We start from the raw sequence: 20,736 nt of genomic DNA, 5'->3' as shown, positions 1-20,736 counted from the left end.
TTTGTTTATGTAGGAGTACATGTTGGTATTATGGGAAAACAGTCAATTCTGGGGAGGAACCCACGTTTCCAACTTGGGTCTTTATCTGAAAAAAGTTTGAGTCAAGTACAATGCAGTAGGGGTGATTCATTACAGATATTTCATTTTACACATTTTTCTGTATGGAACATTTGGTACGGAGGCGTGTACACGGAACACGGTCAATGAAGCACAGAATGTTCAACTGTCTACACATGTAAACCATAAACATAAGACATACAGTGCAAGCCGGCCTTTGGCCAGCGGTAATAATGGTTAGCGATAGTGCTAAGGAGACGCCTGAGCTTGAAAATCCTCTTCCTTCATGAAAATCTAAAAGTTGATAAGAGTCAATAAATAAAAATTAAATAATTCAGTAAAAAATATAAACTGATAAATGATATATTTTCCATTAATTTTATTTGAGAATTGTATTTTCTTTGAATTGTCAGCAGGATTTGCAGGATTTAATGTAAAAAAAATAATTTCCAAAAGTTGTTCACACAACTAAGCACTTTTACCTTTTGCCTCTTTTTTTTACCTCTGCATAAATTTGAAAAACTACTTTTGTACGATCCGGTTTCCGTCATTTTGCTTCAGTTTTCATACAATAATGCACTGAAACTAGCATGAAGGTTAACTAAGTAAAATTGAGTGACCAAAACAAGCATCCGAGATGTCCCTGACTCGCTGTCCGTGTATTATTCCAGTTCAAACGAAAGTTACAATTTAAAAAGGTGAGAAACACTACCAAATTTGACCTCTACATGTTGGTGACCTGTCGTGTCTTTGAGACTGAAACGAACCCACCATCGGGTCAAAGAAGTGCCAGCAGTTAGATCTAACACATTAGTATTAGTGTCATTGGTCAAACTAGAGTGATACAACATAGTGTGTATGTTTGCAAGCAAATGCCCCTCACACATATAAAGGTATCCTAGAGAAGCCCAGACATGACGTCTGCTCCTTTAGTTGAGCGCACAGAGAGTTTCGGCATTAAGTGTTCTGTGCATGAACTGACCAAGGACTCATAAAACAGCACCCAGCAGTGCGTTACTGAAGTTCTCTTCATAAAGCAGCACTTTCCGGCTGCGCGTCCCTATTCATGTGCCACAATGACACTGGGAGGGTGCCACGAGAGCAATATTTTTATGGACATCAACTTTAAGCACTTGGTGATTTATCATCTGTAGGAGGGGGGAAAAAAAAGCATGACTGAGGGAAGTTTGTCATAAAACTCAGTAGCATGTAAACATGTCACAAAGATTAAATCAAAAAGACTTTTATAGAGCACAGACGTGTGTCAGGAAAACTGCACCATGCAGTAATAATAGCATGATATACTGTATCACATTTTCACAGCAAACCAACAGGTACTGTATTATGTAACCATTGCCTGTTTCAGGCGACAGATTGATACCATTGAGCCTCTGGCACTAAAATACCTCAAATATTCCTTTTTAAGAACTTACATGAAGAACGTGGAGTAAACCCCCAGATTGCGTCATCACTGGTTTAACAACACAGCTCCTAAGATAAGTTATAAATCCTGATGTAGCATCTAAAGGACATAATTATAGTGTATATTATACTATTCTTCCTTCATTCAACCTTTATTTAAATCTTGTGGAATGGTTCTGCTTTTCCAGTGATGAGCACATGGGAGCACATAAAAGATGATAGATGACAACCACTAGAACAGAACATGATCAAAAACAGATGCATTCAAATGAGTACAGCGTGACATCATAGTCTGGAGGTTTTACTGTGCAAAAGTCTTACGTCATCATTTGATTTATTATTTTCTTAAAAGTCTTTAGTTCGCACCTGTAGCCACATCCGCATCGAAAATGTAACAAGTTCCTTGGCTGGTGCATTATTTTTATTAAATGTCATGGATTTCTTTTTCATTTTTATGTAATCCTGCAAACTGTATCCGTTCTATTACTTACTGGTACCCTATGTGAAAATGACTTTTGGAGAAAAGATCATTAAAACAACAAAGCCATTAGTGGCCCAAGATTTTTGCATAGTACTGTACAGTGGACCTCCAACCATTTACTTTCAAGCTGTTCTCATTTCAAAACATCGTTTTTCCATATGAAATTACAAAAGCACTCATGATAAGAGGGTTCACTCTGCATGTGTTTGTGTGCATTGGCTCAATATGAAATGAAAACAGAAGAGAGAGCATCTTCTCCTATATATATACCCTTTGTATTGAGTTGTGGTTTCCTATAGAGCAGCTACACACAATAACCCGCACAGAAAACGTTTTAGATTTTCCAGAATCTGCACCTATTCCTGCTTTATTTCCTTTGATTTGTGCTTCCTGCCAAAACGGTCCATTTTCACTTACTACACCCTCGGCCCGCCTCCAGGCATGCCCACTCCGCTGTGATAGGAAGCACTTGGCCCGTGTTTCCTAACTATGAACCATATAAGGAAGTCCACTTCTCTGTGACATCACAAAGGGGTAGTTTTACCACGCATTTGAAAGAGGATTTTGAGCCATTCCAAACGCGCAAACCTCTTTTGCGCAAACTTTGGCATGGTTTAACACAAGAATACAACATTCTTACTACATTTATAGGTCAGAAAAGGCATAATAGGTTCCTTTTAACAGAGAAGATCTTTATAATGTAGTGTCTTTGGGAGTATTTCCTGTTTCCCCAGAGTGCTTTGCTGGACGGAGGGGTCTGGAAAGAACACGATTAAAGCTCATATAGTAGTTGGTTAATATTCTGCATTATACATTGGTAGTGCATTGTTTTTATCAACCTTTTGTGTTGCTGTGTGTGTGTGTAGTTCTTTTGACACCAGAAGTAGGAATTGTGTGTGAAGTGGTGACGCGCCGCGATTACACTTGAGTACCATCTAGTGGCTCAAATGTGACATAATGATAATCTTAATTGTTTTCTTTTTTTTAAGTCAAAATGATCACATAGTGATCGATTAATAGCACAATTATCAACCAGCAAAATCGGGACAGGCCTACTCTCAGCCAACCGTCCGGTCACTTCAGCAACACAAAGTCGGCATAGTACTTCTTGTTGTCCGGTCATCAAAATAAAAGCATAGCAGTCAAACATGCACAATTGGGCCACACGTTTCAGTCCGAAAACTGGTTTAATTATTAAATTATTAAACATCTGCAAATTTGAATGGCCCTGAATGCCTAGTCGCAAATTTGCGGGGATAGACTAAAACGAAAATCCCAACAGATACTTTGAGTACCTTAAGCTTCAACATATTGACCAGTGTAATAAAGAGCCGACATATGGTGGCGATCATTTTCCAATATTGTTCACTTAACACCTTCAGTGGACTTCAGTCTCTTCAACATTTCCACTGGTGTCTTTCAAGGGAATGCCAGTTAATCTGTTGACTCATGTTGTGTAGCTCGGCCATGTTTTTCAGTCTCCGGGTTTCAACCTCGGTGTTCATGGAGACTGACTCTTAGCCAAGCTGTAATGGAGTCACATCACAGCGGCACATTTCCACATCTTGGCAGTAAAAAGAGCCATCAAAGCAGAAAACACACAGCGTTCCAGCATCTCTGATAAACCCCAACTGGATCTTTGCCGTCCAGCTTTCACCCCTGGAAATCAAAACCAAATGTTCCAAGGGGACAGAACACTTTGGACGCAAGACCTCTTAGCAGGATGATTCATCTGGTCCTCACATTTCTAATCTAGCAGCTGTAATCGGCATAGTTGCACCGTATCAATAAGCAGCAGTGATCACTTTGAGTGACAGGATGAGTAGAACTACATTCTTAGAGCCAATGTCCTCACTGACAGTGTCAATGTTGTGACCGCTTAGTTTGTTTGTGTACATTTAATGATTGCGATACAGCATGTTTGTAGTGAAGACGTCACTGTGGTTGGGGTCCACAGAAAAACAATAGATTAAATGATTTAAATGAGTCATTGTGCAACTTTACTGTGCCTCTTTCTAAATGTCTTATCAAGTAAATCCAATCATGTGGTTTCATTTAGGTTAAGAATGAAACCGTTTTAAAGATAGAGTCATCTGGTTGACTTCAATGACGGTAACACATTGTATAAACTCAAGTTCCTAGAAAACAAGGTAGAATTGGAACATGGTGAAGAACACAATGGAACCTCCACTACGCCTTTCAACTGGGGATGCTCCCATCCTGGTTCTATGCCACCAGTTTCATGCATGAGTGAAATCGGCCAATACCGATACTGATATGGATTAACTAAAATGTTTCCAATTCATTTATAATTATTTCTACTGGACAAGGGTGCTGTGTAAAGGGGAAACATTTCTAATAAAATAAAAGATGGGGGGGCAGCGGGGCAATGTGATTTTTTTTCCATGGGGCACAGAATTCCCCGTTATTGGCTATGTGATATTGTGAAATTTAGACAAAAGCTATTTTACTTACCATTTCAAGAGAACATGCAGTATATCAACTATAAACTTATGGGAGGACAAGACGCCTTCTTGAGGACACTTTGGATGCGAGAGTACATTAGTGGAGCCCTTGCAGGACTTCCAGGTAGCACATAGGTAGGCTCCATGATCGACAGTAGCTGGTCCTTTCACACAGGGAAATCTGGCAAATGAATACCAAAGATCAGGTGGATAGTTGACAAATATAGAGGACAATGTTATTTTACTGACAACAACTTATTAAAAAGACTGTTACTTTATTATACAACTCTTATGAAAAACACTCAACACTGCTTGGCTTTAATTTGGGGGCAAACAATACAAAAACAAACACAATTCTAAAATCAAGCCCTAAACTCCCAATTTGCCAATCACTGGCCACATATAGACAAACAACCATTCACACTCACAATCATACCTATGGACAATTTGGCGTCACCAATTAACCTAGCATGTTTTTGGAATGTGGGAGGAAACGTGCAAGCGGGACAGAATATACATTAAATAACATTTTTAGAGCAGTACCATACACCAAATGAGTACCAAACTCAAACGAATACTAAGTGAGCAGAACAAGAGCCAAAAAGAAAAGCTAGCAAAAATGGACCATCCACTGAAAGCATCAGACACGAGGCATAACAAGGTACAGCAACAAGGTACAGCAACAAGGTATAGCAAGGTAAACTGTACTTGCATAACAAAACAGCAGTGGCTCACTGAAAGACAACATAGCCCACTACAAGCACGAAGGCAGTATGCAGAAAGTACACAAAAGATACCTTCATTTTACTTCTCCGTGGCTCAAACAGGGTATCAGAAGCAATCTTCACATCTCCATTGCCGTTGATGTCAATAAGTGACAGACCTACACCTTTTCCAAACAAGCCAATTAGCGCAGCTGTGCACCGTGGATACTTATGATGCGTTCAAGGAACCACAGACTGTAGGACTTTCGCCCGTCTAATTACAACAGTGAAATAAACCCCACCACATTACATAAGGATTGTAGATGACGGGAAAATATTTTAAAAAGTGCAGTTTTCTGTATAATTGTATTTCTTTTTAGCCTAACAAGTATAAAGATAAGTTAACCACTGCATAATAAAACTAAAATGAAGGAAGCATTCATTCATTCATTCATTCACTTTATACCGCTTATCCTCAGCCTATCCCAGCTGTCTTTGGACACTCTGGACTGGTCGCCAGCCAATAAATTGAAGGAAGTACTCATTCTTAAAAGATTTGACAGATGCGTAATGGAGATGCAACAGAACAAATGCCATGAACTCATCTTCAAATATATAAAGTAGCCATGAAATAAATTCAGGTTGAATATAATTATTTTAGATTATATTTTACAATTGAATTATTATTACATGGACACAGATTTCAAGACCTTCATGTTTATTTCATATTTTCACCAACTCCATACAATAAATGGTTTTACAAAAGCATCTGCGTGGTCTAGTTTTTATGTTGTGTTCTTTGTAGTCCAGCCAGCTCCATATTTCGCCCGGGGTCGAACCCGAGTCAGCAGAATGAGAAACTAGAGTGCTATAAGCATCAAGCCAAAATCCCAAACTGTCCAGTGCAACTCCTCAGACATCGGGGAGTGAGGTTTACCCAACGGACTCTCCCACAGCTGCACCAGCTGGCATCTGTTACAGTCGCAATAAGTTTAAGTTCAAGGTTTTGTTTGACTTTTGAGGTGTTGAAATTCCCACTGTATTTAAATATAAATGAAATTTTTTAAAAAAGTAGAGGTATTGTACATAGGCCTTATCACGTATTTTGACAATGAAATGTACTTGTACAGTACAGTACAACCTTTCCACAAAAGTCCCCCCTTATAAAGTGACATCAATCTTCATCAGAGCAGCTGTGAGTTCTATTAAACGATAAAATCCTGTTTATATTTTGTAAAGAGAGAAAAACACTGTCCTCATCTGCACCCTATCTTGCTCACATTAAACTTCACAAGGTCATTTCTGACCAAAAGTTTCATCTTCCTCACGTGTAGGTGCGGAAAATTCCTCTGTGAGTGTGTGTTTGTGTGATATGACAGCCAGGCGTCCTAACGTGTGAAAGAGGAGGAGCATCGCTTCCCATACAGTATGTGAGCAGCAAACATTCACTCATCGAAGGATTACTGCTGAGTGGTCAAAGTCAGAGCTGGACCAGAACGTCGGAACATCTGTCATTCCAAAGTATTAACTTTTAGACATGGGAAATAAAAGTTCAGGCTTAAGCAACCAACGGAATGAACAACATGAACCAAGGGCATCTCTAGGAGACAGCAAATTCGATTGTTGTACTGTTGAATGCTGACGGACAGAAGACAACATTAAAATTGGCTTCATGTTTTGTACCACAGCCCGATTTAAGAAGCAACGTTCCCATGAAACCAAATCCCCCTTAAATGTTCTGTGACGATAAGATGCTAGATTGTGTAACGACTGCAACGTCAAAGAGAGGTGTCAGCGGTGGAACATGTCAAAATCACTACACACTTCATTGCATCAAAGATAATAACACTGTCAGAGAGCTGATATTTCCTCATCTGACTTTGACCTAACTACAGAGAGTAGCAGGCATCACAGTCAGTGACGGGGGAACCACCTTTTTTTTCCAAATGGAAAAAATGGAGCATCTGCTTGAGGTGCGGCATTTATTTGTTCAAGTGGATGACGCACCCGCAATTACAGTAACTGAGGCACGGCATGGAGGCCACTATTTGAGGAAATGTGGCAATCATTTAATATGTTTATCATTGTGGTTGTAGTTTGCAGTGATGTAGAACTACACGGCATCATGGTGGGAGGTGTCTCTTTTAGTTACCTTACTCAGTTACATGAGAGGGGCGCAATATTAGAAACAGCTCTCAGAATGATGTAGTGCAGTTGTACACCACCGCAAACTACAATCATCAACATAATGTGTCAAACAAACCTCAGCATTATTGTCTTGGAGATGTAGAATGGTTTGAATCGTCAGCCAATCACAGGGCACATATAGACAAACAACCATTCACACTCACATTCATACCTATGGACAAGTTGGAGTCACCAATTAACCTAGCATGTTTTTGGAATGTGGGAGGAAACCGGAGTACCCGGAGAAAACCCACGCATGCATGGGGAAACCATGCAAACTCCACACAGAGATGGTCGATCGTGGAATTGAACTCAGGTCTCCTAGTTGTGAGGCCTGCGCGCTAACCCCAATCACTGGACACTTATTTTTGTACATCAAAGATCTTTTCAAAATGTAAACAAAAAAAATCTAAATAACAATGACTTGTAGCCAGGGTCTGAATAATGTTGGTCTTCCAACAGTTCCCACAGTGCCAACTAACCATACTGTATCCACAGCTGAAGGTCGAACTGATCACCCTCATCTGTTCAAGATGACGTGTCTTCACTCAACCTTGTGAAGATGGAAATCCTGCCAAAGGTGGTTGTCGTCTCGTGACTGCTCCGAGACTGATCAAAGGCCATGACACTGCTCACTGACAGATCAGAGTGCCTGAAAAAAAAACACTTTTGAGAAACACTTGACTTTCACCAGAGATGCCAGGGATTCCTTCTGCACCTACTTGTTGGTTCCCACCATCTGAATGCAGGCTTTGACCCCTGCTTCTGCAGATCATTTGGAAATACAGTGGACTCCTGTACACTTTGGTGACCGAGCTTTCACAAGCCTGCAAATTTGCTGATTTTTGGTTTTCCTCCACAAAGAAGAAGGGTTTTGTGCAGAAAATGTATCGCATTCATTGGAATTATACAGTATCAAGTAAGCAGTGTGGATCATTGTTGACACGGCTTCACAAGCACCTTCTCCGACAGCTGTCTGGGACAATCTACAGAACAAGGGACCCTCGTACCAATTCCTCACAAATTTCCGCTAATAACTGGTAGGCTCAGATGGTTCTATGTTGCAGATAGACATACAGATAGCTATTCTATATCTATTTATGTAATAAGGGCAGTAATAACGGTAATAATAACGAGGCAGGAGTGGTGGTCAACATTCGACTGTAAATGATGATGAACGATGATGATGGCTGGGTTTGCTTGAGAGATGAGAAAGTTTATCACAAGTGGAGCAGACATTTTGTTGAGCCTGTTGATGAGCATGTGTTACGTAGACGGGGATCTGACAAATTCTGAGCCATAATACGCACATCAATAAAATTTACACCTATCACAAACTTTGGGTCATACTGATTATTTTCCTAATTTACAGTATGCCTTTATCTTAAACCATTTTCAAGTTACAACATTTTGAAAACAATTCATCACAATATACAAGAACTTCTGCAATGATTCTGGATATATATATATATTCTTAATAATTCCAGACCGCGAACACGCACAGAAGAAAACATTTTGAACCAATATCTCATGTTTAAACCTGCATAGAACATTATCAGACATCCCTAATAATTATCACTGCGCATTAACAGGTGTTCGAAATTCCTTTATCATTTCAGAATCTGAAGTCAACGCAGTTCTATGTTGTCACGTACAGCATGCGGCCATGATTAAGCACCAAGCCAGAGAAGTCCTCTTGATGTAAACATGCATGAAAAAGCACGATGAAAGCAAATTGTGTTTCCACCCGAGGACATGTGCTTTTTGACCCGGCTCGCAGAGTGCATGCCGCTAGCATCGTTTTACGCCTGAGACTCTAGCAGCACCAAACACCTGTACTATAAATCACTGTCCCCTCCGTAAGGGTTACATAACCCAAAAGTGCTCTATTTGCCACCCGACACACAACAGTGAAGGCCCAATAGGCGGAGGGCGCCATGGGTCGATTCGTCACCGCCATGCATAGGTGGTGGGGCTGTGTTATTACAAGTGCGGCGCAGAAGAGAAAGAGGAGCACTTCAGTGTTGAACTATAATGTTGAACAATCTGCATTATAGTCATTGCATCCGTCTGTATATTGCTGGAATATATTAAGCGGCAAATACTTGCTAAACTGAAACCTGATCTTTCTGGGAGACGCTTGTATTTCTCCCGGTTTCACATTACTCACATACTGTTCCTTATGGTTTTGGGGATCCTTGGTTTCTATAATCTCCAGCTATACCATTTCTTTGGGACAAATTTTCATACAATACTGCATGTAACAAACTAGTCTATTTGCCTTGTACTGTATTATTCCACAAAATTGAGTTGTGCCAGTAATTTTGTGGCGACAATCAACCCACAAAAACATGCCACTTGAGGGATTTTGAAGGTGTTTCCAACTGGTGATGGTGTATAACAACAAGGAGGATCCACAGTAGTCCAAATGTAAGCATTTTAATGGTGACGTGATGTAATCACAAAACAGGATCAATGAAGCCAATGTGTGAGAACATAGCCTGATGTTTGTCTCTGCTGAAACGTGAACTGTACAGAACAAGATGTGTTCCAGAAAATCCCTCAGTGTGAAGCCAAGACTTGATGCAATTCTTTAGGAGTCATCGTCATTCTTTTTTGGTTAGCAACTTGTAACCAGGCTCTGTTTTAGAATACACTAAAAGTATTGGGACACATGGCCATTACATCAAGAGGTGGAAATCCCCCTTTGCAGCTACAGCAGATTCCACCCTTCTGGGAAGACTTTCTGTACATTTTTGGAGTCTATCTCTGGGAGTTTTTGTTCATTCATTGAGAACATTTATGAGTTCATTGGTCATTGATGGTAGCTCATAACTTTTTTATATGTTGTTAAAAGTGATTTCAAGTTGTTGATAATTCATGACTTATTTAAAGGGCACCTATTATGCTCATTTTGCATTGAGTTGTGGACACCTGTAGAGCAGCTACAACAGAGAAAGATTTCTAGATCTTCCAGAATGTGCACCTTTCTTCCATGGACTTCCTGCGTTCGACCCAAACAGTCTATTTTATTGAACCCCCGTCCCTCCTCTAGGTATGCCCACTCTGCTGTGATTGATCACACTCCCAAGTGCTTCCGAGAACAAGGAAAATGGAAGCCATAGATTTTTTCAGGACATCAATTAAAGGTGGAACAACCATTGGGATGAAGAGATTGAAAACCTTTACAATACTCTCAAAGTTAAAATTTTGTTTACATTATAATGATCAAACTAGATTGGACAAAATAAGTTAAGAGACTCACCATATTCACTCCTCTGACTGTGCTTTGTCCTGGCGCTGGTCGACTGTAGAGTTTTTATTTCCTTGCGAAAACATATTCCTCCTATCGTCATCCTCCTTCTCATCTTACTCCTTGAATCTGATCTCCCCAGGTAACATCACTAATGATCAGGTTGCATCATCACATGTTATTTTATTTGTGGTGTAAATCATTGTCACCGACACCTTAGTTGGTCTCTGTTGTTGGGGATGGGGTTGAGGTCATGGCTCAGAGGTTCGCAACTTGACTGATTGTAATTAATAAATAACTGACAACTGGAAAAGACTCATGGAAGCAAACTCCAGAAAGCTGGAAGGCCATATGGAATGCTTTGGGGCCATAGAAGCACCAGCTGTAAAGCCTATTTCAAGCAACTCTCCTGGCCCTAAAAGGTCACTGTCAAATCCATGGAAAAATTAACATGATTTTCAAAAAAGCTTGGAACATTGATCACCATTTTAGGATATTTTGGGGGTCCAACTGTTTATCTTAAAGTTGCAACACAATCTTATTATTGATGGCTCAACTTTACTGCAAAATTACTATTGTCCCATAAAGGCTGCCGTACTGAACAAGCTGGTGAGACAATTTAGAGTAGAGAATAAAGATGGAAATACCTCCAATTGCATCTTAAACTTGTTTCCAGTTGAATCAGTACTAATGAGTGACTGCCAACAATGTAATGCACTAACAGTACAGTGCATATTAAGATTAAGATTAAGATATGCCTTTATTCGTCCCTCAGTGGGGAAATTTGTATTGCACAGCAGCAAGAGTACAGAGTCAGTTAAGCAATATGGAAGTAAGCCAGAGCTTTTCTTCCTGTCACTCACAAACACCAGTTACCTGGAGAGATGCAGCTACAGCGACTCAAAAAGGAGGGGCTCAAATATTGCGCAAGTTATCAAATAACAGAAGAATTATGATGAAACTGTTATGACAATGGTGCTCAATGAAACAGATCAAAAAAACAAATAAGCAGCTCAAAAATACCAGTGGTATGGTGAACTGAAAGGGTTTTTGAGGACCACTAAAAGTGTCTAAATAATAAATAACATACTATATTTCTTTTTCCATTTCCATTTTTGACCACTTTTGTCATATTTTGTGGTCAGCAGATATTTTTGATTTACAGTACATTGCCACATGAAACACAAAATCCTTACTGGTTGTTCTGTTCCTCATTATTTCTTAATTAACCATTCAAGCCAAATATAAAAGGCACATCTTTATGTAGTGCCATGGTTCATTGGGAATGTAATAAGTGCCAGAATTTTTCACACTATTAAAGCTGTATCAAAGAGATCATCTGGGAAGAAAAGGTCAAAGAACCATGGGAAGCGCTCAACACTGTTGGCTTTATTGGTGAAATTGAATTCTGGGCTCCCACATCATAGAATTGGTCAATTATTCACTAACATAGTGGGGCGGTTTCTCTGGGAATAGAGTGGATTTGTGTGTAAATGCAAATCTCGGTATTAAACATATTGGCGAATGTATCCAGTGTAAAAGTAAGTGTTTCTTATCCCAGGTTATATTGTTGTTGGAGAAATGTCTCATGATCTTTGTAAAGGCAGGAATCTTTAATAACACTCTTTTACCGGATATCATTATGAATCTGGATGATGGATATCTAAAACTCATTTAATAGAATTTGAGCAAGAACACAGTCCTATGTTGTTGCGCCATTGCTCACAGTCCGACAGTCCAGGTATGATTCCATAATGTCCGCCATTGCACGTCCAGCTGTGAGACAGCTGTGGTGTAGTGTGACCGTCATGTGGGATTGTCTTTGGACAGACTCTGCATGAGAGACGTCTGGAAGGAATCATCACTCCATTCTGGTATCAGAAAGTCAAGCAGCAACTCACAGAGGCAGTAAAGGAGATGCCTGCATGCAAACATGCAACATGCTTCATGAGAGGCTTAAGTGAGATGATGAACCACAAGCTTTGAATGCATCATAGTGCATATGTTTGAAGTTATGATGTGGATTGCTGTCAGTGGGTATTACACAGCCAATGGAAAGTAGTTGTACAGTATGTAGTCTAAACGTGACAGGGTGCTGTAAAAAGGAGTGAAGCAATTGCTTGATGACTCACTTGTTAATGTGGTGGTCCTGCAAAGACTCCAGCATGGTCTCCAAGCTCAGTCTGTACTTCTCGCTGCCTAAGATGTCAGTGATGACCTCTATGCAGCCACAAACATCAACATAAACCACACGGAACTTGTCAAACCGAAATGGCAATTCATGTGAAAGCTGCGGCAAACCTGGAAGTAGCTGCATTAGACATTCCAGGCATCTCTCCTTGGTTTCTTCCCTTTCTGCAGCGCTGCGCTCAGGCTGTGGTTGAGCGGGCAGTGTACCTCCGGGCCACACGGCCTCCTGCAGTACTTGGAGGTAAATTACCCAGCAGGGAGCGCTGGTGAGGTGGGCCACCCCTACATCCAACCACCTGGGGCAAAAATCATCATGACACCTTATATATAGACTCTTTCCGTGAATATGTGACATCTTCAAGCCATGCATGCAAAGGTGATGCAACACAATCAAGCTCACCAATGTTCAAACATAACAGCAGCTTGAATCACTTAGTGACATGCTCAGTGGAGCCTGAAAGCTCCAGAGACATATCCAAAAGTGGCAGTGAGGTTAATGACAGCAGAACACCGGAGCTTAAACAAGCAGCGTTCCCACAGAACTTGCGGTAAAACAAGCCCAGTGTTAATCATAGACAAGCCTTTGTTGAAATTAGAATTTCCAGTTTGGCATAAACATTGCATTTGAAGTAAAAACAATGCCTGGGAGGGGAATTTAAGGTTATGCTATACAGAATTCACAAGATGTGAAACAAGATGTAATCTATCTAATAAATAAGCGAATGAAAATACACCAAATAATCTATGAAAAAGCTGCATTTTCAAGGACGTCCCCACAGACTCTCTTAATTGAGTGGTCACACATTGTCACTTAGATAAATTGAGATTACAACATTCCTATAACTTACAGAGTTTAAAGAGTCACTTAACAACCTCGCTCTCTTGATAACGTGTTAATAATTGGCTTGTCTTCAAAACACTAGTTGTATATCTATGCTGTTTAACATTAACATGTAGTGGAGTGTAGCCAATAGGTATGGTGTTATACCGTAGTGGGCCCCATTTTGCTTATAGGGAGGCGTGTTCTCTGCAAGTGTGCAAAGGCTGCACATTGCTGAGAGCCCCAAGTTAGCCCAAGGCAGGAGAGCAAAAAAAAAAAAAAAAAAGAGGCGAGTAATCTGAGCTGCCCATTTTGCCACCATGATTGACAGCACACAAAGGTGCAAGAGGATAAAATTCACCCCTTCATATGTTATCCTGGTGGTGTGATGGAACAGCTGCTGCATTTAAATGCACATGGTGTGGGTTTGATCCTACCCTGGACAACCTTTTATTGTTCTGTCACTTTGTTATTTGGCACTAAAAATTATGTATTCAACAATTTCTTTCCTATGAGTTCATTCATTAATTTTCTACCGCTTATCCTCACAAGGGTCGTGGGCGTGCTGGAGCCTATGCCAGCTGTCTTCGGGCAAGAGGCGGGGTACACCCTGGACTGGTCGCCAGCCAATCACAGGGCACATATAGACAAACAACCATTCACACTCACATTCATACCTATGGACAATTTGGAGTCGCCAATTAACCTAGCATGTTTTTGGAATGTGGGAGGAAACTGGAGTATCCATAGAAAACCCACACATGCACAGGGAGAACATGCAAACTCCACACAGAGATGGCTAGCTGTGGGGCCTGCGTGCTAACCACTTATCCGCTTAACCACTTAACCACTTATCAGCCCTTCATATAATTCCAAAATAAATACATTCAGGTTAAAGTCAGATAGTATAGAAATTGCTGTTAATTGGTAATTGGCCACACAGCTGGGAGACCCGAGTTCAATTTCACCCTTGGCCATCTCTGTATGGAGTTTGAATGTTCTCCCTGTGCATGCATGGATTTTTTCCGGGTACTCCAGCTTCCTCCCACATTCCAAAAACATGCTAGGTCGAAGACAGCTGGGATAGGCTCCAGCATGCCTGCGACCCTTGTGAGGATAAGTGGTAGAAAATTAATGAATGATCAGTAAGGTACTAGAGCTGTGGCGACGACAACTGCCTATTATGGCATCCAATCGGTCCAGGGAGGCCCTGAGTGTAAGTAAAAGTGGCAACTATAATACACGTTCATACATCACAGCATATCATAACATACTGTATTCAAAGACAATGTGGTCATGAAACATCAATCCCATCTTATCTTGAGATAGATGAAAACAATGGGTGGAGGCTGACAATAATGATGGACAAATGTCATCTAATGTTATTAAATAGCGTATAACACAGTTACGAAAGGCTACAGACACAAAAAGCAAAAGTCAATCCAACCTCTCAACAAAAGTGCCAAAGAGTAGTCTGATGGTCTTCTGGATGTTCTCAGTGCACATCCAACTCCACTGGTCCTTCATCAACAAACACAAGATGTTCAGAGCAACATCCGCCACAGCTGTGTCTGAAAATTAAAAAAGAAAACAATATACTGTAGCAGCGTAATAACAGTGGACTTCTCTTTACCACTCTTTACCAGCAACAGAAAGATGTGGAGTTGTGCTGCCATCAAGTGGCCGAACATTGTCACTACACCTTGTGTACGTGACTTTTCCATCTTGCCTGTATTAAAATTATATGTGGAAGTGAGAACTATAAACCTGTGCCATGAGTTTTCCCAGACGTTGTCTTCTCAGCACTTGACGTTTCACTCTGCTTGGCTGTCTCTCTACCTTGTGGTTCACATAAAAGTCTTTCCTGCTCCAGGACAAAGCTCTCTAATCTGGACAGGGACATGCCATTGAGCACCTGGAGAAATGTGTCCACATTATTAACAATAAATAGGATGCTGCATAGGATGATGTATGGCAACTTACAGGGCTGCCTTCACTAAAGCAGTAAGTCACTTTAGGATGTAAGTCGGGTGGATTGAGAGATGGAGACACTTTGCTTGGGAACATGAGCCTCCTGATGCAGGAAAACACAAATGACACAAACTTTTAATGCACTCATAATGCATTAAAGCATAAAATAAACCTATAAAAGTGAAAAATAATGATCAGAATTGTAGCTTCTTGATTATTTTTTTGCTTACACTACAAGAACTACAGTTCCCATGAGTGCAAAAACAGGAAGCAATCATAGTCATATGCAGCAATTTGGGCTTAAGTACGTTTGACCACATGTAAAATTACTACAGCTAGCTTCTGTTTGGAGAGTAACACTGCGGCAGCTGTTGAACTGCCATGAAAAATAGCTGCCACACATCACTAGCAATGCTGACAACACGAGCACAGGTTGGCTTGCAAGGTTTATAGTGTGCCACTTCCATATGATGTATTATCATTCACAGTAGAGTAGCCATAGCTCACTGGTCTGACAGTCTTAATAAAATCACACATTCCACCAACTCTTCTGTCAGTCTGAAGCAAAAATCCAGGGCCAAATTTTGTCCTAGTCCACCCCTTGTCAAACAGATCGTGCAGTCCCGGGTTTGAGACGACCACACTTACACAAGCACATAGACAGCGGCGCCTTATTTAAACATTTACCATATAAGCCCATTAACATGTGAAGGCTCACACAAAATATATTCAGTGGGACAAATAAAGTGCCAGAAGTCTCACCTGTATTTTCTGCTGTCCATTGTTCTCCCATCAGAGTCTCCCTCAAGGTCCTCTGTAGGACTCAAGGCCTCTGGATGAGGAAAGGCAGTCTTCAGTGTGTCTAAAGCATTTTCCATCATCTAATAAAATAAAATAAGATTTCACTGTAAAATGATTGTTGATGATGATGAACTGATTTCTCATCATCTCAAACATCCACAGTGCACATATTCCTTCTCACCTTATCGATTCTTGACTTGCCAAAAGGCTTTCTTTCAAAATATGTACAAACCCCTGAGTTTAGAGCCAGGAACTCCTGCATGTCCTCACTCATAGCTGTCTCAGGAATGCTGCTTAATTGCTGTGAAAAAGAGAAGAGATGAAGTTCCAGTGATAAAACATACACAGTGATGGTGGATTGAAGGATCACAAGTGGATTATTGGGTGGAATATTTTATTGATTGTCAATAGTTTAAGGATTTATATTTGATGTAACACATTTATATCAGTTGTGTTCTTTTTGTTTACTTTATGTATATTATTTTTGACTAAGTTTAGTCATTTCTAATGCGGGTCTTGAGGTAAGAAAGTTTGGGAAATTGTAGTAGGGATGTCCCGATTTACATTTTTTGGCTTCCAATCCAATTCGATTCTTTTTTTAGAGTATTCCTGATCCGATTCCGAAAACCGTATGTGACATTTCCTGTTCAACACAATAGTAGGTCCCAAGTATTATTAAAACAGCTCCCTGCACAATTAAACAGCAGTCTGGGCACACTGAGAGGGAACTACCGCTGTAGCTACTGAGCCTAATATCCAACATACAACGTGAAACTAACTTCACCACGGTACACAGTGGACATGTCTGCATGGTGGTGTTGTGTTTTCCGAGTATGGGAATTCAGTGACAACCAGCTTTGAGGCGCATTACTACACCTTCTGTGGGAATGTGGTCCAGAGTTACAAATGTTATACGGTAACCGGATCAGCCCGGTCTTGTGGCAGAAACCGATATTATCTGATCTTCACAATACATCGGATGGGCAGCTGAGCCCCATCCTGAATATCGGGACATCCCTAAATCCATTTAGGGATGTAGGAAATCCTAGTTCTAATCCTAGTTCTGATAATTACTTTGAGGAAAGTATCCAGTTGACCTTTACGGGCTTCCACCTTCTCACCGTCTGTGTTTCCAAATGGAAGGTCAGGGAACATTTTCTTTGGACCTTTTATATCTGCAATACAAGACCATTCCTGAATAGTACATGTTTCTTGGTACAAGTGGCCCTCGGGTTACGAGTTCAGTTCCAAGACTGTGATGTAAATCGAGGGTTGGTGTAAGTTGGATCTTGCGAACAGAACATGTGTTCTTCTTCTTTATTCTCTTTCCCCATCAGGGGACACAGTAACTACCAAAATATTCACTATCTCTCCTCTGGACATTTTCCGACCATCTCAGTCTGGCTTCTCTGACTTTATCTCCAAGACCTCTAACATGTAATGTCCCTCTAATGTACTCGTTCTTGATCCTATCCATCCTGGTCACTCCCAATGAGAACCACAGCATCCTCATCTCTGCTACCTCCAGTTCTGCCTCCTGTCTTTTCCTCAGTGGTCTCTAGACCAAACAACATGGCTGGTCTCACCACAGTTTTGTAGACCAGAACAGAACATGTGAAGGCCATAAGGTACAGTAATAAAACACATCATACAAGAATTCTGTGTCCAAGTAATAAAAAAATAAAAGCCAAAGCACTGACAACCTTTCCATTGCAATTCTAAGACCACTACACTGTTATTACTGTCCCTTTCTGAATAGTTAGTTCTTTTGGCATGATCCGGCCAACTGTTTTGTGTTTGCAGTAAAGGGAATGTTGATCAACCACCTCCTCGTCATCCTTACAATGCCATCTTTATCTTTAATAATGGTCAAGTGATAAGTGCCATCAATACTGAGAACATACTGCTGTGTATTCTGCCCAGCTCTCAAGCGAACCTCGTGGTTACGGACCAAAATATATACAATGCATATTTCATTTATAACCACAGAATGTCGTAAACTGAGGACCACCTGTATTCAATAGGTTTACTTGGGCAGATTTTCATTAATGCTCACTCTTGATGAACTTCTTGACTTCGGGGTTCTCCTCTAAGCGTGTCTGCAGGTTGAGGAACTCGCTGTATCTGCGATTGATCGAGTGATAAGTCATAGACTGCAGAAGATCGCTGTTTTCAGGATATGTTGCTGTTTCAAACTAGAGAGAAAATCCAGTGTTTTGTGAAATAAAAACGACATCTTCACGTACAGTATGAGGTCAGAGATAACTGGATGTGTAAAGTTACCGTGATAGTGTAGAGAGGATGTGCTCCAGTGCCACGCTGATCCTTTGGACTGACAGTTCCAGCAATATGCACATTCTGGATGTTCACTGACAAGGGTGGCTTGTTTGAAGCGTTTAAGTTCAAGGAGCCAAGGCAAAGCCCCCTTGAAGAACCAGCTGGGGATTTTTCTTGGGCAATCTCTGCAGGCCAGTGGGAGTCCACAGGCACAACCACTTTAGGCCCAAGATTTTTCAGTGGAGCAAAGCAACCAAAATCGTCAACCTCATCCTTTAAATTCACAGTGTTGCAGAAGTTGGGGGAGGGACCGCATTCACACAAACGTCTGGACATGTCATCTTCAGAGTCAGACTGCATCACAGAGTCCACTGAGAGTACGTTCCTGTCTTGGAGGTGAGAGCAGTGGCCTGATGTGAGGGAGCAGCAGTTGACCTTACACGGTGTGAGCAGGCCTGGGTGGCAAGTCTCAGCCTTCCCAGAAGAAGTCAAGCTAAGCATGCTGCATTCGGAGTCCTCCTCACTAGCCGGGCTGGACAGCTCATAAAGATCAGAGCTGCTCTTGCTTGCAAGACTCGCTTGATCGGAAGACGACTGACAGGTGATCCAGGACTCATGGAACTGACCCCTGTACAGGGTGCTATCTTGGGGTTTTCTTGACCTGTTGAAGACATCTACAATGGTTTGGTTGAGCCAATCGGGATCAGACACCCTGCTTATGAGCGGCAGAAGCACATTGCAGGTGATGAGTTCAGTAACCATGTACCCTCCTGTCCTGGTTTCCATCTGAGGGTATGGAACAAGCACATGCAAGACCAGGTTCACCACAGCTCTTGCGTAGCTAAGCTCGGAAGCTCCATCGCTCAGAGCCGGATGAGGGCTTTCTACTTCCTGGTAGAGTTGCCAAAGGCTAACACTTTTTCCATGTGTCTGCTGCATGCGTCTGGCTGTCATGTAGCTCTGCAGGTGGCCACCGTATAGCTCTAGAAGATGTTGAACTAGAGCTTTTCTGTCCACTCGCCTTGCACGCTCCTTCAGCTCCATCACGGACTCCAGCATGGAATTACGCACCGCACGCTCAAACTCACCCTCCACCTCTGGCAGCAGAGTGCGATACCAGGAGGACACAAAGTCGCGCACAGCTTTGTGGACGGCACTGTGTATCTCATGGTTGAGCCTCCACTCGTGTTCAGCTGTGCAAAGAGGAGGTGTCACCCCACTGAGAGGTAAGAAGTGCTCCAAGTGGAGAAGGCTGTTGGCATTCAGAATGGCTCGGGATCCAAGCCAACCCCCAAGAGCCACAAGGAGACTGGTGAAGATGCAGAGGAGCCAGACGTTCACAAGGAGATGGAAGAGGACCAACCAAGCCAGCAGCACTCCAAGGCCAAGCAGCCGCCTCCGCTGGCCCAGAAGCTCTGCCAGAGTCCATTGATTAGAGCGCTTGGATGAAGACATTATAGCCAACAGTTGAAATGTATCCTCCTGAGCAAATAAGACATTTATTCGTCATAATAAAACTTCAACTGCTGGCATCAGGATTCATGATGGACTTTCAAATAAATGGATGCTTTAAAAGTACTTAAACTAAAGGTCTTTAGTTTGATATTACATACATTTCTTTAACTGCAACATATTTTCACCACTTTGTACTAATACGTGATACCACTAGTGTCCTTCCATATGCTCGTTATTCACCACAAACACCAGGTCACTGTGGGATTGTTTATCCTATAGTAGCCAGTTTTTAGTATACTTTACAACAATACAACATTCTAACTACATTTATTGGTCAGAAAAGTGGAAAAGGCATAATAGGTCCCCTTTAATAAGTGCGTTAGATTCAGGCTAAAAGTCAAAATATTTTTAACTGTACAGGATTAGAAACAGCCATTAATACACCCATTAAGACAGTCAAAAGTGATCATTTTGACTACAGCAACATGCTGGCAAAATGTAAAAAAATAAATAAATCCTTGTAGGTGTAGGGTAATGTCGATTTCGGTCCACAACCTAAAGCTGATTTGTAGATGGTTTGTTCAAAGAGATACATCACTAACCCACAATGCACCGTTGCCATCTCGCGAGAAACAACGAGATTTACTGTTGCC

The 20,736-nt window shown here is 41.2% G+C and overlaps 2 protein-coding genes across 5 annotated transcripts in view; both read right to left on the bottom strand.

Annotated features, from left to right (window-relative positions):
• Positions 1–4,651, bottom strand: part of LOC131138839 (serine/threonine-protein kinase 36-like) — a 52,540-nt gene extending 47,889 nt beyond the window's left edge. Inside the window, 1 exon segment of the mRNA XM_058088113.1 lies at positions 4,436–4,651. The gene's annotated coding sequence lies outside the window, so the exon portion shown is untranslated.
• Positions 4,652–5,875: 1,224 nt separating this feature from the next.
• snx19a (sorting nexin 19a) overlaps positions 5,876–20,736 on the bottom strand; it is a 30,817-nt gene continuing 15,956 nt past the window's right edge. For 2 of the 4 annotated variants that reach the window (XM_058086213.1, XM_058086211.1), the window contains exons 2-12: positions 18,635–20,110; positions 18,408–18,546; positions 17,426–17,526; positions 16,533–16,652; positions 16,313–16,431; positions 15,563–15,653; positions 15,347–15,494; positions 15,027–15,150; positions 12,871–13,055; positions 12,702–12,789; positions 5,876–7,968 (exon numbers count right to left, since the gene is read on the bottom strand). In XM_058086213.1, the coding sequence (XP_057942196.1) occupies positions 7,845–7,968; positions 12,702–12,789; positions 12,871–13,055; positions 15,027–15,150; positions 15,347–15,494; positions 15,563–15,653; positions 16,313–16,431; positions 16,533–16,652; positions 17,426–17,526; positions 18,408–18,546; positions 18,635–20,110 (2,715 nt within the window). In that variant the 3' untranslated portion in view covers positions 5,876–7,844. Of the gene's footprint in view, positions 7,969–8,016; positions 12,491–12,701; positions 12,790–12,870; positions 13,056–15,026; positions 15,151–15,346; positions 15,495–15,562; positions 15,654–16,312; positions 16,432–16,532; positions 16,653–17,425; positions 17,527–18,407; positions 18,547–18,634; positions 20,111–20,736 lie in introns of those variants that run through there. The other 2 variants (XM_058086214.1, XM_058086212.1) reach the window with 2 other exon arrangements.

This window comes from Doryrhamphus excisus, chromosome 11 (genome assembly GCF_030265055.1).
Source record: "Doryrhamphus excisus isolate RoL2022-K1 chromosome 11, RoL_Dexc_1.0, whole genome shotgun sequence".
NCBI lineage: Eukaryota > Metazoa > Chordata > Actinopteri > Syngnathiformes > Syngnathidae > Doryrhamphus > Doryrhamphus excisus.
The sequence above is the reverse complement of the archived record's forward strand: the minus strand, read 5'-3'. Positions and strand labels throughout refer to the sequence as shown.